This window comes from Megalobrama amblycephala, linkage group LG19, assembly GCF_018812025.1.
Source record: "Megalobrama amblycephala isolate DHTTF-2021 linkage group LG19, ASM1881202v1, whole genome shotgun sequence".
Classification (NCBI taxonomy): Eukaryota; Metazoa; Chordata; class Actinopteri; order Cypriniformes; family Xenocyprididae; genus Megalobrama; species Megalobrama amblycephala.
In genome coordinates this window covers 39,764,212-39,777,597 of record NC_063062.1, presented here as the reverse complement: position 1 = coordinate 39,777,597, position 13,386 = coordinate 39,764,212, and the positions used below count along the sequence as shown (strand labels likewise).

The window sequence follows — 13,386 nt, the reverse complement described above, 5'->3', positions numbered from 1 at the left end:
TCTTATATCCAGAGAGCATCTTGTAAATCTTGTGAGTATGCATCTGTCTGTCCCCTGTATTGCTCAGCTTCTCGGTGTGTCAACAAGGAACTATTGAATCGGCCGTCTTAATGAGTTTGGTATTTCTGTAAGAGACACATATACAACGAATCTCAGACGAGGATCTTGACAACCTTGTTAGTACTGTAAAAGCTGAAAGTCCACACCTAGGCCACCGGATGATGAAAGGACGGTTGCAAGCACTGGGTCACCGTGTGCCATGGACAAGGGTGTGGGATTCCATGCATCGAGTGGACTCTGCTGGAATACTTGCAAGAATGACACAGCTGAGATGTGTTGTCCGAAGGAACTTATTCCGTTCAGGGCCCACTGCATCTGGTTCACATCGACACGAATCACAAGCTCATAAAGGTCAGATTCTATCATACATCTAGCCATTAATACAATTGTTTACGTGTGTGTGTATATATGTATATATATATATGTAATGTGTGTATGTATGTGTGTATATATATATATATATATATATATATATATATATATATATATATATACACACACACACACACATATATATATATATATATATATATATATATATATATATATATATGTACAGTACAGCTCAAAAGTTTGGCATCGGTAAGATTTTTAAAGGGTCATGAAACCCCCTCTTTCAGCTCAAGTCTAGCTCACAATCTTTTTGAAAAATGCAACTTAAATGGGCGTGGTGGCTGTGAGAAGAGGGGAGGGGAGTGGGTGTGGTACGGCAGGGGAGAGGAGAGGAGAGGGGGAAAACTCTCATCGCCAGTAGCCCATGCATATCGACTATTCAGGGGTGCGTTTCCCAAAGCGAACTATGGTCGTAAGTTCCGTCGTTACCAATAGAGTTCAATGGGACTTACGACCATAGTTCACCAAAGATGCTTTCGGGAATCGCACCCCAGGTTTGCATGGAAACGCTTCCAAGACGCTTGTATGTCGCGTGAAAAATAGGCATCGGTTCTATTTCTAGCATGCACGCGTTTTCCGAGACGTTTTCCTGAAACGCGCGTCACCAGGCAGTGTGCAAGCTCTAACCTGTTAACATGGGAGCCGAAACGGACACGCCACGCATCCAGTGTGTAGATGTGTCCGTGGTTGATGGCCAACCAACCGCCCGCAGCCAGAGTCTAGCCCTGGCAGCATCGCGGGGAAACATATGCAACCCATTCGAACTTTTGCACCACGAAAACAAACACTTGCGTCCCATGATTGCCTCACTCATCTACTGCGTGATATCACAGCTTGCTTGACATGTCTGTCGTTGGAAAGATCCACGTGGTGTCATGAATAATTAAGAGAGTGTCTTCTCATTGGATAAAAAACTCAGTCTCGTTAATAATTATGAAACACCTATGAGTCATCAAAGTACTATCGTGCTCTGCCACGTCACAGCCTGTGACGTGGACAGGATGAAGATTTTAAACCCGGAAGACGAAAACAGCGTATAAAAACTAAAATTTAACCATTTCCCCCTACTATTAAATCTAACAGATGCTAACATTGTCTTCAATGGTGTTCAACACACATACCTCTGTTAAAATCTCAGAAATTTTGGTTTAGGGTTTCATGACCCTTTAATGCTTTTGAAAGAAGATTTATCTGATCACCAAGGCTTAATTTATTTAATTAAAAATACAGTAAAAACAGTAATATTGTGAAATATTATTACAATTTAAAATAACTGTTTTCTGTTTGAATATATTTCACAAAGTAATTTATTCCTGTGATGGCAAAGCTGAATTTTCAGCATCGTTACTCCAGTCTTCAGTGTCACATGATCCTTCAGAAATCATTCTAATATGCTGATCTGCTGCTCAAGAAACATTTAATGTGTACAATTGTACAAAATATTTGTGTACAATATTTTTTTTCAGGATTATTTGATGAATAGAAAGTTCAAAAGAACAGTGTTTATCTGAAATCTAATCTTTTGTAACATTATAAATGTCTTTACTGCCACTTTTGATTGATTTAATGCATCCTTGCTGAATAAAAGTATTCATTTCTTTAATTCTTTTCAAAAAAATAAAAATAAAAATTCTTACTGACCCAAACTTTTGAACGGTAGTGTATAATGCTACAGAAGCTTTGTATTTCAGATAAATGCTGTTCTTTTGAACTTTCTATTCATCAAGGAATCCTGAAAAAAAAAAGTACACAACTGTTTTCAACATTGAAAATAATCATAAATGTTTATTGAGCAGCAAATCAGCATATTAGAATGATTTCTGAAGGATCATGTGACACTGAAGACTGGAGTAACGATGCTGAAAATTCAGCTTTGCATCACAGGAATAAATTACTTTGTCAAATATATTCAAATAGAAAACAGTTATTTTAAATTGTAATAATATTTCACAATATTACTGTTTTTACTGTATTTTTAATTAAATAAATGTAGCCTTGGTGAGCAGACGAAACTTCTTTTAAAAACATTAAAAATCTTAGTGGTTCCAAACTTTTGGTCTGTACTGTATATATATATATATATATACATGCACATATATTTGTATGTATATGTATATATATGTATATGTTTGCTACTTTGTTGCTGTGCAATATCCTTAGTTACAACATATCTATATATAATCTTTTTCCAGATATGGCCTTGTGATATTCGGTGCCATTGATGGATACTCCAGGAAGGTTTTTATTTATTTTTTATTAATATCTTTACTACAATGTATTGTTTTAAATGTACATATTAAATGAATGATGGAATAAACAAATCAGGGATGCAGAACTCAGTTCCTGTAGGGCTACACCCCTGCAGTTTAGTTTTCAACTTTAATTAAATGTAGCCTACCTGATCCAGCTAATCAAGATCTTCAGCCTTATTTGAATAGTACAGGGTCCAGTTGCATAAACATAACCCTTATGTTAAGACTTTGTCTTTAGTAGTACGACCATCTAGCAAGGAGTCAAGGGGCATTCAGTCTACGCATGTCTTAACAAAAAAATGAATGGCCAACTTCTAAGAGTAGTCCTAGCAGTTCATGCAACTGCAGGGTTAGAACTAAACTCTGCTGGCCTAACACCCCTGACATAAATATAACATTTGATAATTTACCTCAGATCATGTACCTTGGAGCTGCAACAGATAACAAAGCATCGACTGCCCTTGGTTTTTTCCATCAGTCAGTGGAGATGCATGGGTATCCGTTAAGGTAAACAGTTTGCTTTTTTTTTTTTTGTTGAATAGATTATTGCTTCTCAAACCTGTTCATTCATCAGACAACCAATTTAGGTCTTGCAGTCTCTATTAATAAGCTGATGACTACAATCAGGTGTGCCTGATAGGAGGGGAAGTCTGAAACACAAATAATTAGTACATCATGATTTAAATTTCATGTTCCATGTACTTCCATGTTTTTCTGTGAAGTTCAGAAGCATTACATGCAATAATACATCCCTGCTGTTTATCTTTACAAACATTAAAGGGTTAATGGGTTTTCTTATTAGACTGGTGTTCTTTTCTAAAACAGCTTTGCTCTTTTACATTTTTTTTTCTGCATTTAGAGTTCGAGGAGACCACGGAGTAGAAAATGTGGAGATCGCTAGGTGTATGTTTTCTGTGCGAGGCTGTGGGAGGGGAAGTTTCCTGTCAGGAAAAAGCGTGCATAACCAGCGGTAAGCATAAAGATTAATTTTATAGTCATACCCTGAGCTAAATATGAACATTCTATTTTTAAGGATAACGGTGTACTCAACATGTATTCATTCAATAAGGTGCTGTTAATCAAAGTATTACACATTTTGTCTGCATTTCTCAGTATTGAACGCCTTTGGCGCGACATATGGATGGCTGTAACCAACATCTTCTATGATGTTTTACACACCCTCGAGGAGGAAGGGTTACTAGATCCAGCAAACAGCCTCCACATGTTTTGTTGTCATTATGTGTTCCTGCCACGCCTGCAGGCCAGCCTTGATTCCTTCACTTGTGGATGGAATAACCATCCACTTCCGCACAGAAGGCAATCGAAGCCCCAACCAAATGTGGGAAATCGGGCTTATTCAAAACCCTGTTGCTCCTCCAGAATCTGAGGTATTGTCTATAATTTTAATGCATGTAATTTATGCAACCGCATGCATGTACATTTCTATGTATTGTAGCAATAAAATATACCATGTTCATTATCTATTTTTTTTATAGAATGCTCAAGATGAAGACTCTGACTGGGACACGACCAGAATCCCTGACCAGCCATCCAGAGGAATTGTGGTTCCTCCAGTTGATTGCACATTAACTGAGGAATTAAAGGCCCAGCTGCAAGCTGTTGTTGACCCAACCTCACAATCACAAAACTATGGCAGGGACAAATATTTAGCAGCATTACATTTTGTGATCCTTCATTCTTAAATTACAGTAATGTGTACACCCTGTGAACAAATCAAAACAGACACAATAACAAAGGAGCTTTTGATAAACATTTAATAAAATAGTTTTAAACAGAACAGTAAAAACATTTCAGAATTAATTGCAGAAAGTGTACTTATGCCAAATATATATTTATGGAATCAGAATAAAAAAAAACTAATTTTATTAACAAAATAGACTGCCTGTTTTCTTTCTGGTGTTAGGGTAACAATAAGAACATTTAACAGCATATAGAAATATTCTATGCCCTGAACATACACCGGACTCATTTGGAATTGTATCCTACTCCTAAATTTACACTCTGTTAAATCCAAAATCAGAGTTGATAGCCTGCAGCATGATTTCCTTGAATGAATTGTAGTTGTCAATGTGTGCTACAGGAAAGGTAATTTTTCTGGCACAGGCACTTACAACTGGGTAGCAGATTCGGTGTGCAGGCATCCTCTGCTGACAATCATGATCAAAATGCAAAGCAATTTTGAATTCTTGACGTTCTGACATGAGAAGTGGTTTGTGTCCCTGGCCAGTAAGCCATTGCATTACACAGGGGGACAGTTAAGGGAAGGGTGTCTCCATCAGGGTTATCAACTGCAAGCAAAAGAGCATGTTAACTCAATGAATCAAAAGTGATTCTACAATATAACTGACCAAAACATTTTTCCGTTAAATCACCAAAAAACCAAGCGGCAGTGTAAAAAGCTTGTATGACAGTTGTTACTATCTATTGCTCATTGTGATGTCACATGAATTTTAAAACATTTGTCTTTTCTTAAAAGCATCTACACTACATTAGAAACTTGAAATCATGTCATACATACCAGCAGTTTCAATTTCCTGGAGAAAATCTTGCAGGAAGTTGATGATGGCTGTTTCACAGGTCTCCCGTATTGTTCCCTTCTCGGATAGTTTTGGCAGAATGTTCTGCATGATAAAATCTGCATCAGCCTATGGGATGACAACCAATATGCATTTTCAGGTACTGAGAGCACAATTGCTAAAAATGCTTATCTCGTATTTTATACATCAACTAGACAAAAAAAGTTTGTCGAGACAAACTTTGAAGTTGGCTTGAGAAAGCCAGACCAGAAAGTTTGATGCGAGTGAGTAGAAGATAGATACACACTCACTCACTCACTCACTCTCTCTCTCTCTCTCTCTCTCTCTCTCTCACACACGCAACACACACTCACCCACCCACCCACACAGTGATAGATCGACAGCTAGATTAGAAATATTAGATAGAATGGAAGGTAAGTGAGTGTCAGTTGTTAAGAAATAGTGCATAGAATGGCAGCTAATGGAGTCTGATGAGACTCTCCAACTGTCAGAATTTGAATTTTGAACAGTCTTGGCTCATCTGAACGTTCTGTCAATGAAAGCCAATGGGAATTGTTTTTTTAGTTTTGATCATCATTTTTAGGAAAACCTTAAGTCGGATCAGTTAGAAAAGATACAGCACACCAAGTCAGAACAGTCTGAAGGTCTGAGCCGAGTTTGTAGAGTTAAAGCTCTTGGAGGAGACAGAGTTGTCAGAAATTTTAGGGTCAGAAGACAATAGGATTTCAGTAAGTTGGCTCTCTCAAGCCAACTTAATTATTATTTGAACTCAGCATAAATATCCACATTCAATAAGAATAAATCAAGAAAAAAATGATTACTAATTAATAAAAAAATTACTATGAGTGATACCTTATAGTCATCGTCCACCACACTGAGGACGAAGAAATGTTGGCACAATCCTAAATGCTCTTCCAGGATGTCCACAAAATTGTACACTTGAAGACCTTTTCTGAGTTGCTTAAGCAAAGGGATCAGACGCAGGGTTGCATGCAGCACAATAGATCTGAAATACACACATTTTTAAGAAAGCCTTGCATAAAGTTTTCTTTTTTTGAGTAAATCCTAGACACTGGTGTGTGTGTATCATAAATCCATTGTTGCCCTATTAGCTGAAACATATGCCTATGTGTGGTCTAATACATGTTTGAATATAATAATACTAAAACTATGAATTTTTCTATTTCTCACCTTATTATGGCCTCTTTGTTCTCCGGTTTAATGATCCCAGTGAAACCGCAACTAATTATAGCATCAGTCCATGCAGAGAGATCAGTTTCTTCTTCCACCTGAAATAATGAAATGTATTATTGTATATACATTTAAAAAAAGTTAATACAAATTTAATCAGCCTTTGATAATTTTTTTTCTACCTTTTGAATCAGTTCAAAAAGTTCAGCATCATCCACATCATCTTTACTGAGATTTACTTCATCCAAATCTCCTGCTGAAAGATAGTCAAAGCACCACTGTCTCAAGAAACAGGGGGCTGGTCCACCCTGAGCAAGACTGACTGAAAACACCTCTCCTGCAGTCCTGAAAGAGAAAGCACAAACATACATAAAGATCAAGCCTGTTAAAACATAAATAACATGTAAATACAACAGGTAAAACGCATAAAAAATTGCTAACCTGTGTTGATGAATATGATGATTATGCAATTACTCTATTTTGTTTAAAGTTGTTTTGGCTTTGTAGTAGTTTATGTAAACCAATTAGTGATGATGCATTAAAATGTATTAAAATGATGTAATGTAGAAAAGCAAACTAATGACATTATGTATGCACATATACTTAACCATGTTAAAGTAATTTGTATATGACTACTTTACTTACAGTATATGTTAACTATGAAACTGTGGTGTATAGTATATTAAAGTAACATAGAGTAGAAAACATTTATGTATTAGATACAAGAGAATTGTAATGTTGTAGATAAGGCATGTTTTATAGACAAAAACGAGACGGACACAGAGGAGAAGAGCCAAGAGGAGAGCTAACAGGAGGAAAAGCAGGCTACGTCAGAAACACCTTAAAAGGATGGTGGAAGACTTGGCAGCTCTCCAACTGATGACAGCAGAAGAGAATTTAACATCGGCAGTGAACTGTTTGAGTATAAAAGACTGATGAGAAGACTGGCCAGACAGATACTGATTGAGCAGTGTCTCTCGACGCGAGAAACCCAGCTTTTACACCTTTGATTGAAACTTTGCTTTGTTTAGATAACTTTGTTAATAACCTTTGTTTGCCTTTACTTTTGTTAAATTGTAATTAAAACTATTACTACATTAATTGCAAATAATTGTCTACCGATATTCTTATTACTAAACCCTTGAGCACGAACAGACCACAGAGAAGTCTTCTGAACACATTGTAAGTATTGTTTGAATGCTTATGATTTAGGTCAGATTTGACTTACTCAACCTAACCTGAGAATAATAAATAATAAGGTTAAAGGTGTTAAGGTAAAAGTTACCCACCATAAAACACCTGAAAAACCCCTTCTCCAGATCACTTAAGGAGTAGATAGGGCTCTTCCCACTCTGGTGTCCTCGATGCTCAAAGAGGCGTTTCTCAATCTCATCAATCAAATCTATGAATGATTTCTTTGCACATTTCTCTAAAGCACGTGTTGATTATTGATTGTTCATTACTTAGTTTGTTACAATCTTGAATTTATACAACCACAGAGTAATAACACTTTGTCATTGTATAAGTTTAAAGTGTTTTAAATGTGGTTCTCTTCTCCTCTTCCTCCACTTCCATAATGGAAAGTGTTACAGTTGAACCTCACAGCCTAGCCAAACAATCATCCTCCTCACACAATCTTTTATATTTTCAGTTCCCTAATAGTCTCCCTAAAGGCCACCTCCATGCTCTCAACTCACCCTAACAATTAAGTGTAGCAAATAGTGAGAAAAAAGCTATACTGAGATGGGTTGCTGATTTTTTTTGGTAGGACAAGGGGTCCTACACAGGCAGATCGGCTGAAAGTTTTTGCTGATATTGTATTTTATACAATTCACATATTTTGGTAACCCATACAGGAAGTAAAAATACAAGCTATTAACATCTTGTGTTTTTTAGATACATTATATGGCAGGAATAATGTAAATTAAAGGGTTAGAGCAAGAACAGAAAATCAGCCAAGAAAAAATAAAAATAATTTCTTATTTTTAAAAATGTTTCATGAATGCAAAAATCCTTACAGAGAAACTGACTTACTTGTAAGAAATTCTTTTCGAATGACACCTGAATCAACACCTGCTTCCCCCAAAAACGTTACAGGCAAAGTGTTGCCAGGGGTCCCTTTCTTTTGACGCTGCCACTGTACCATAGCTCTTTGAAAGAAGTCTGTGCGAGATACGCAGATGTTGAAATCCTTGCTGGCATCTACCCTGCTTGCCAACAACCTCAGTATATCGTCTGGACTGTGAAAAGAAAAACAGATTAGTCAAATTGTATATTCTTACATGTGTTTACATGCATTGATTAAAACACTCTACCATTGGAGGTCTGAGCTTTGGTTGTGGTGTTCAGGTGTAGCAGATGTAGGACTGTTCGCACCAAACGTCTGTAATGCACTGAGAATTTAACCAAAGGTTATATTCTAGTTATCAGTACACAGAACATGTTACTCAATGACCCCATAAAAAAATGATTGGCAATGAAATGCTTTTAGAAAGCATAAAATATTACCTATCGCCACATATACTTGCATGAATGGGCAACTGTCTGTGTGTAAATATCTCTAAACAGATGGGACACTGTCCCTCATCCTACAACGTCAAGAAAAAACAAACAATGAAATATGACATGGCAAGTAAAAGCTTTCTGTAATTTGCGTTGATTAATTGATGTATCGCTAATCCCAGTCTTCTATAATTATTGACATGGAAGCAATATTGTGCAAAAATGATGGGGCCATGTGCACAAAACATCTTAGGGCTAAAAGTAGCTCCTAACTGGCAGATTTAGGAGAAACTCTGAAAAATAATGGGTGTGTCAGTACTAAATTTAGGACTCCTACATTTTCTGCTTCAAGAGTATTTCACAAAGCATTTGAGCACTAAAACCAGCTCCTAAATCTGAAACATAATACCTTTTACTGTTTTTTATGATTATAATCGCTGACTGAGACTCCTCCTCCGTCAGCCAATCACTGTGGTCACAGTTAGTACATTAGTAAGTGTGATAACATCATCCATAGCAACACGTTCAACCCTCTCAGCTAAAGACTTCTCTCTATTCCTTGGTAAAAGTTGGTCTCGGCAGAATTGTGAATAGGTTTTAAGAGAAAACTCTTAAACTAAGTACTTTTACTTCTATTTAGGATAACACTTAGTTAAATGTTTGTGAATAAGGAAAAAATACATATTTATATGAGTATTTGGTAACTTTTAATATTACAGATTCATGTCACCTCATAACTTGTGGTGGGTGTAGGAGAACAGGGTCGCAGAGGACTGATAGGTGCAGGACTAGAAGTTGGGGTGGCAGTGGACACAGTACTGGCTGTCACAGAAACTATTTTTAGTTCTTCATCATCATCATCGTCCTCAGCATCAGCAATCTGAAATAACAAAACTGGGTATATATGCTGCCTAATACCAAAGTTTATGGAAATGTCGACAGTTGCTCTATTGTATAAATAACATACCTCATCATCAGCTGATTATGTGCCACCACAGGATTGGACATGCAAGTATAAAACTGGTAATGGCATTGTTGTTTTACATGTCCGACACTCCACCTTTGGCATCTTCGCAAACTCCTCTGCTGAGAATGGAAGTGGATCGAGACATAACTCATCTTGAAGAGGGACCATGTAGAGTGCCGTTCTTCCAGTGGTTGTTGCCATTTTGATAAGGTTGCCAGTATAGCCCTCGGAGTCTGGAGGGACAACAATGAGCCGCCTTCTTCCACTGCCACCTGCCAATTCAAATATACATTACAACACATCAAGTATTAGGGGGGCCCGTACAGTACAATTAGGCTTATGCTCATAAAGTGGAAGCTAAAGAATTATTAGTAACGAGCAGTGCCCCGAGTTTTAAACATACCCTATCACTTCCCTGACTGTGCAATATTATAAAATAATTACTTTTTCTAACAGGGTATGTACATGTGAAAGCTTTGGGATGGCTAGAGAAAATGTGTAATTGTAACCCTGTGTCTATAATACCACTAATATCACTTTTGTACAGTTTGCACTAAAACAGTTATGTGTTGTCATGCTTGTGTCTGCTCTGGTATTTAATATAATGCACCTGGTGCCTTATAAAGCAGCCACCCTCCAGCGAGTGATCTCAATTTGGGAAATTCAGCTTCAAAAAGCTTGCATAACTACAGAAAACATGAAACAGAAAAAGGGTTCACAAAAAAAAAGAGCACAAAATTAGAACACACAGAAATGATAATGTAAATACATGTAAGATAAAACATTATATTAGGATTATGGGAGGATGCAACATTACAATACAAATCCTAATATAAGATTTTAATTCAAAGAAATAAAACCCAAGTCACATCCATTGGCCCCTCATAAACAATGGGAATTAAGGTTTGTGTTGAATATTTCGAAAAAATAATACTACTGCTAGCTTGTCAATAACTATGATTACCAAAATACAGCTTGTGGTGATCACAGAAGAGGTTAGTAACTGCTTATTAATGAAACAGCTCATCTATGGAAATGCTGCATTTTACTTTGTTCCCCTTTCCTTAGATTATATGACTATATACATATCATTCCTTAAGCATAAGATTGTTTGAAATACATGAGCAATTAAGAAAGCAGGCACTGAGCTTGATTTCTTAAAAACTTGATCTGTTCTGTTGCGATGTGCGTCTCCTGCCGATGACGTGTTTCGCGGGGGCGTGCCCCCGTTTCTTGACTCCACCCCCACGTCAAACCAGTGCCATAAAGAGAACCGCACAGAAAAGTGCAGCGCAAAGGAAAACCGGTATGGTGAGCGCACGCTTGACTGAAACGCAGAATAAAATGAGCGTTGCAAATGATTTAGTAGGTTTGAGCATGAAAAATATGTGGCAAAGATAAAATAGGATTACAGCTGTCATTGATTTTTGTAATTGATTATATTTTTATTTTTGCACTAGCCTACTTTATTTTATTTTGCAATTTATTATTTTTGTTTGCAAAACTTATTTTTTTCTGCTCAATACTTTATTTTTCCTTTGCAATTCTTTATTTTTGTTTGCAAAACATTTTTTTATTGCTCAATTCTTTTTTTAGTTTTGCAAAACTTTATTTTTTTGCAAAACTTTAAGGCATTAATTTGACTCCATATACTGCCCCTTTAAGAAAATCTTAACTTTGGGCACATTCTCTCCTAGCTTAGTTAACGCTAAGCTATAGACCTTATGTAGCCCCGCCCCTTTTCAGCGTTGCGCTCGTTGTCTTTTGACTTCCGGTTTGTATTTCCACAGCGATATTACATTTATGAATGAACTGCTCGTTTTAAAATCTTCCCGACCTACTGACATTTGTTAAGACATCTGCTTTAAACATAACAATGCTCATGATAACTTTCATTAACTCTACAAGTAAATCCACTTAACCAACTAATTATTCTTTGACAGCGATGCCATAGAAATGTACAGAGCTACCGCAAAACGGAAGTTCAAAGACAATTTTATAAAGATGGCGGCGCGCTTGTTTCTCTGGTAAATAAGGTCTATACTGAGAGGAGGATGTCTGGTGGCTCACGGAGCTAAAGGTAGTATAATTTCAAAATATTAGTTTATGTTCGTGTCAAAAAGTGTTCTTTGGGGTGTTTTTTACTTGATTTACAATGTGGGATTACACTGATGTGCCGTTTTGTCGAAGTTAATATTCTTTGTATGCTCGCATTGCTTATGTGTTATTATTTTCTAACAGATGTTTTTGAGTCGCACAATACATGCTGCATCCTAATATTTATTCTTTGTTTGTCCAGGTATGTCATTGTGTAATCCATGTATATTTATTATTGTTCTGATATGTTTATTGTTTAAACTGATATGTCAAGTTTTAAGCTTAGTCAACGCTAAGCTATACTGAGAGGAGGATGTCTGGTGGCTCACGGAGCCAAAGATGTTTTTGAGTCGCACAATACATGCTGCATCCTAATATTTATTCTTCGTTTGTCCAGTCATTTCCTCTGTCCACTGGGTGGAGAGTCAGCCAGAGACCTGTTGAAGGTTTTACACATATACACACACAACGAGTGTGTATATGAGAGTCCACATCCCATCACATGGGACTGGTTACAAATGCAACTTCTTTGGGCAGCACATGCTGTCAATTCAGGTGGGTGATGGTTTCAAGTGTGATCTGAAGAATGTGATAGAAAGACTTGAGCTTTACAAATCTTTTGTTTCGAATCAGTGTTTCAGAGCGTGCATCAAACTGTCAAAGTCACGCCTCCCAGTGGTGAACCATTGAAATTTTGAAACACTTAGGATGTATGGAAGCCTTGTTTACTGAAATCATGTGACTTTGGCAGTTTGAAACATGCTCTGAACAACTGATTCGAAACAAAAGATTCGTAGGCAGTGAAACGGTGTTTTGAAATCACCCATCACTAGATATTCTTGAATAAAGTCGTTGTTTTGTTTTTTTGGTGCACAAAAAGTATTCTCATCACTTTATAATATTATGATAGACCCACTGTAGTCACATGAACTGTTTTAAATATGTTTTTAGTACCTATCTGCATACATGAAAATCCCTCACCTTTCGGTGAAATTCGCCGTTTTGAAACGTAGATTCGATGAGAAAATTTTTTTTTGGGTGGGGGGGGGGTTCATATTCAGTGAACTGTGAACAGGTGCGCATACCAGAAGGGCGCGTGAGATTCAGTGAACTGCGAACAGGTGTGCGTGCCAGAAGGGAGCGCGAGTGCATGGAAATATTAACGCGAAGGGCCTTGCTTCACCAGTGCAGACCACCATCAGAAGCTGAAAGCACGCCTGGCCTCGGCGATTTACCTGACTGAATTTGGTGAGTGATGGTTTCAATAATTTTAATATTTTCTGGTATATCTAAGTTAAGTTACCCAGGAGCTCTGTTGACATAGACTTAGCTAACGTTAGCTACAGCTTGATGAATTGAGTCATTG

General features: G+C 37.0%; 1 protein-coding gene and 1 long non-coding RNA gene across 2 annotated transcripts; one reads left to right on the top strand and one right to left on the bottom strand.

Moving 5' to 3' along the window:
• Nucleotides 1-2,643: 2,643 nt before the first annotated feature.
• Nucleotides 2,644-4,339, top strand: LOC125254863. Its single transcript, XR_007181771.1, has 5 exons — nucleotides 2,644-2,691; nucleotides 3,121-3,212; nucleotides 3,565-3,675; nucleotides 3,819-4,093; nucleotides 4,202-4,339. It is a non-coding gene; the product is annotated as an uncharacterized LOC125254863 (long non-coding RNA).
• On the bottom strand, nucleotides 4,200-10,611 carry LOC125254862. The gene is made up of 10 exons (XM_048169705.1): nucleotides 10,534-10,611; nucleotides 9,924-10,195; nucleotides 9,687-9,836; nucleotides 8,963-9,042; nucleotides 8,489-8,847; nucleotides 7,754-7,856; nucleotides 6,637-6,799; nucleotides 6,455-6,552; nucleotides 6,116-6,269; nucleotides 4,200-5,014 (listed from the first exon to the last, which is right to left on the bottom strand). Exons 5-10 carry the CDS (start codon nucleotides 8,598-8,600, stop codon nucleotides 4,982-4,984), a joined length of 663 nt encoding a protein of 220 aa, XP_048025662.1. The 5' UTR covers nucleotides 8,601-8,847; nucleotides 8,963-9,042; nucleotides 9,687-9,836; nucleotides 9,924-10,195; nucleotides 10,534-10,611; the 3' UTR covers nucleotides 4,200-4,981.
• Between the last annotated feature and the right edge of the window lie 2,775 nt (nucleotides 10,612-13,386).

Coding starts and splice junctions, on each gene's coding strand:
- LOC125254862 (XM_048169705.1), bottom strand. CDS start 8,600: ATGGTACAGTGGCAGCGTCAAAAGAAAGGGACCCCTGGCAACACTTTG. Junction 6,270..6,454: donor AACAAAGAGGCCATAATAAG/GTGAGAAATAGA, acceptor TGTGTATTTCAG/ATCTATTGTGCTGCATGCAA. Junction 5,015..6,115: donor TGGTGGACGATGACTATAAG/GTATCACTCATA, acceptor TTTTGCTTGCAG/TTGATAACCCTGATGGAGAC.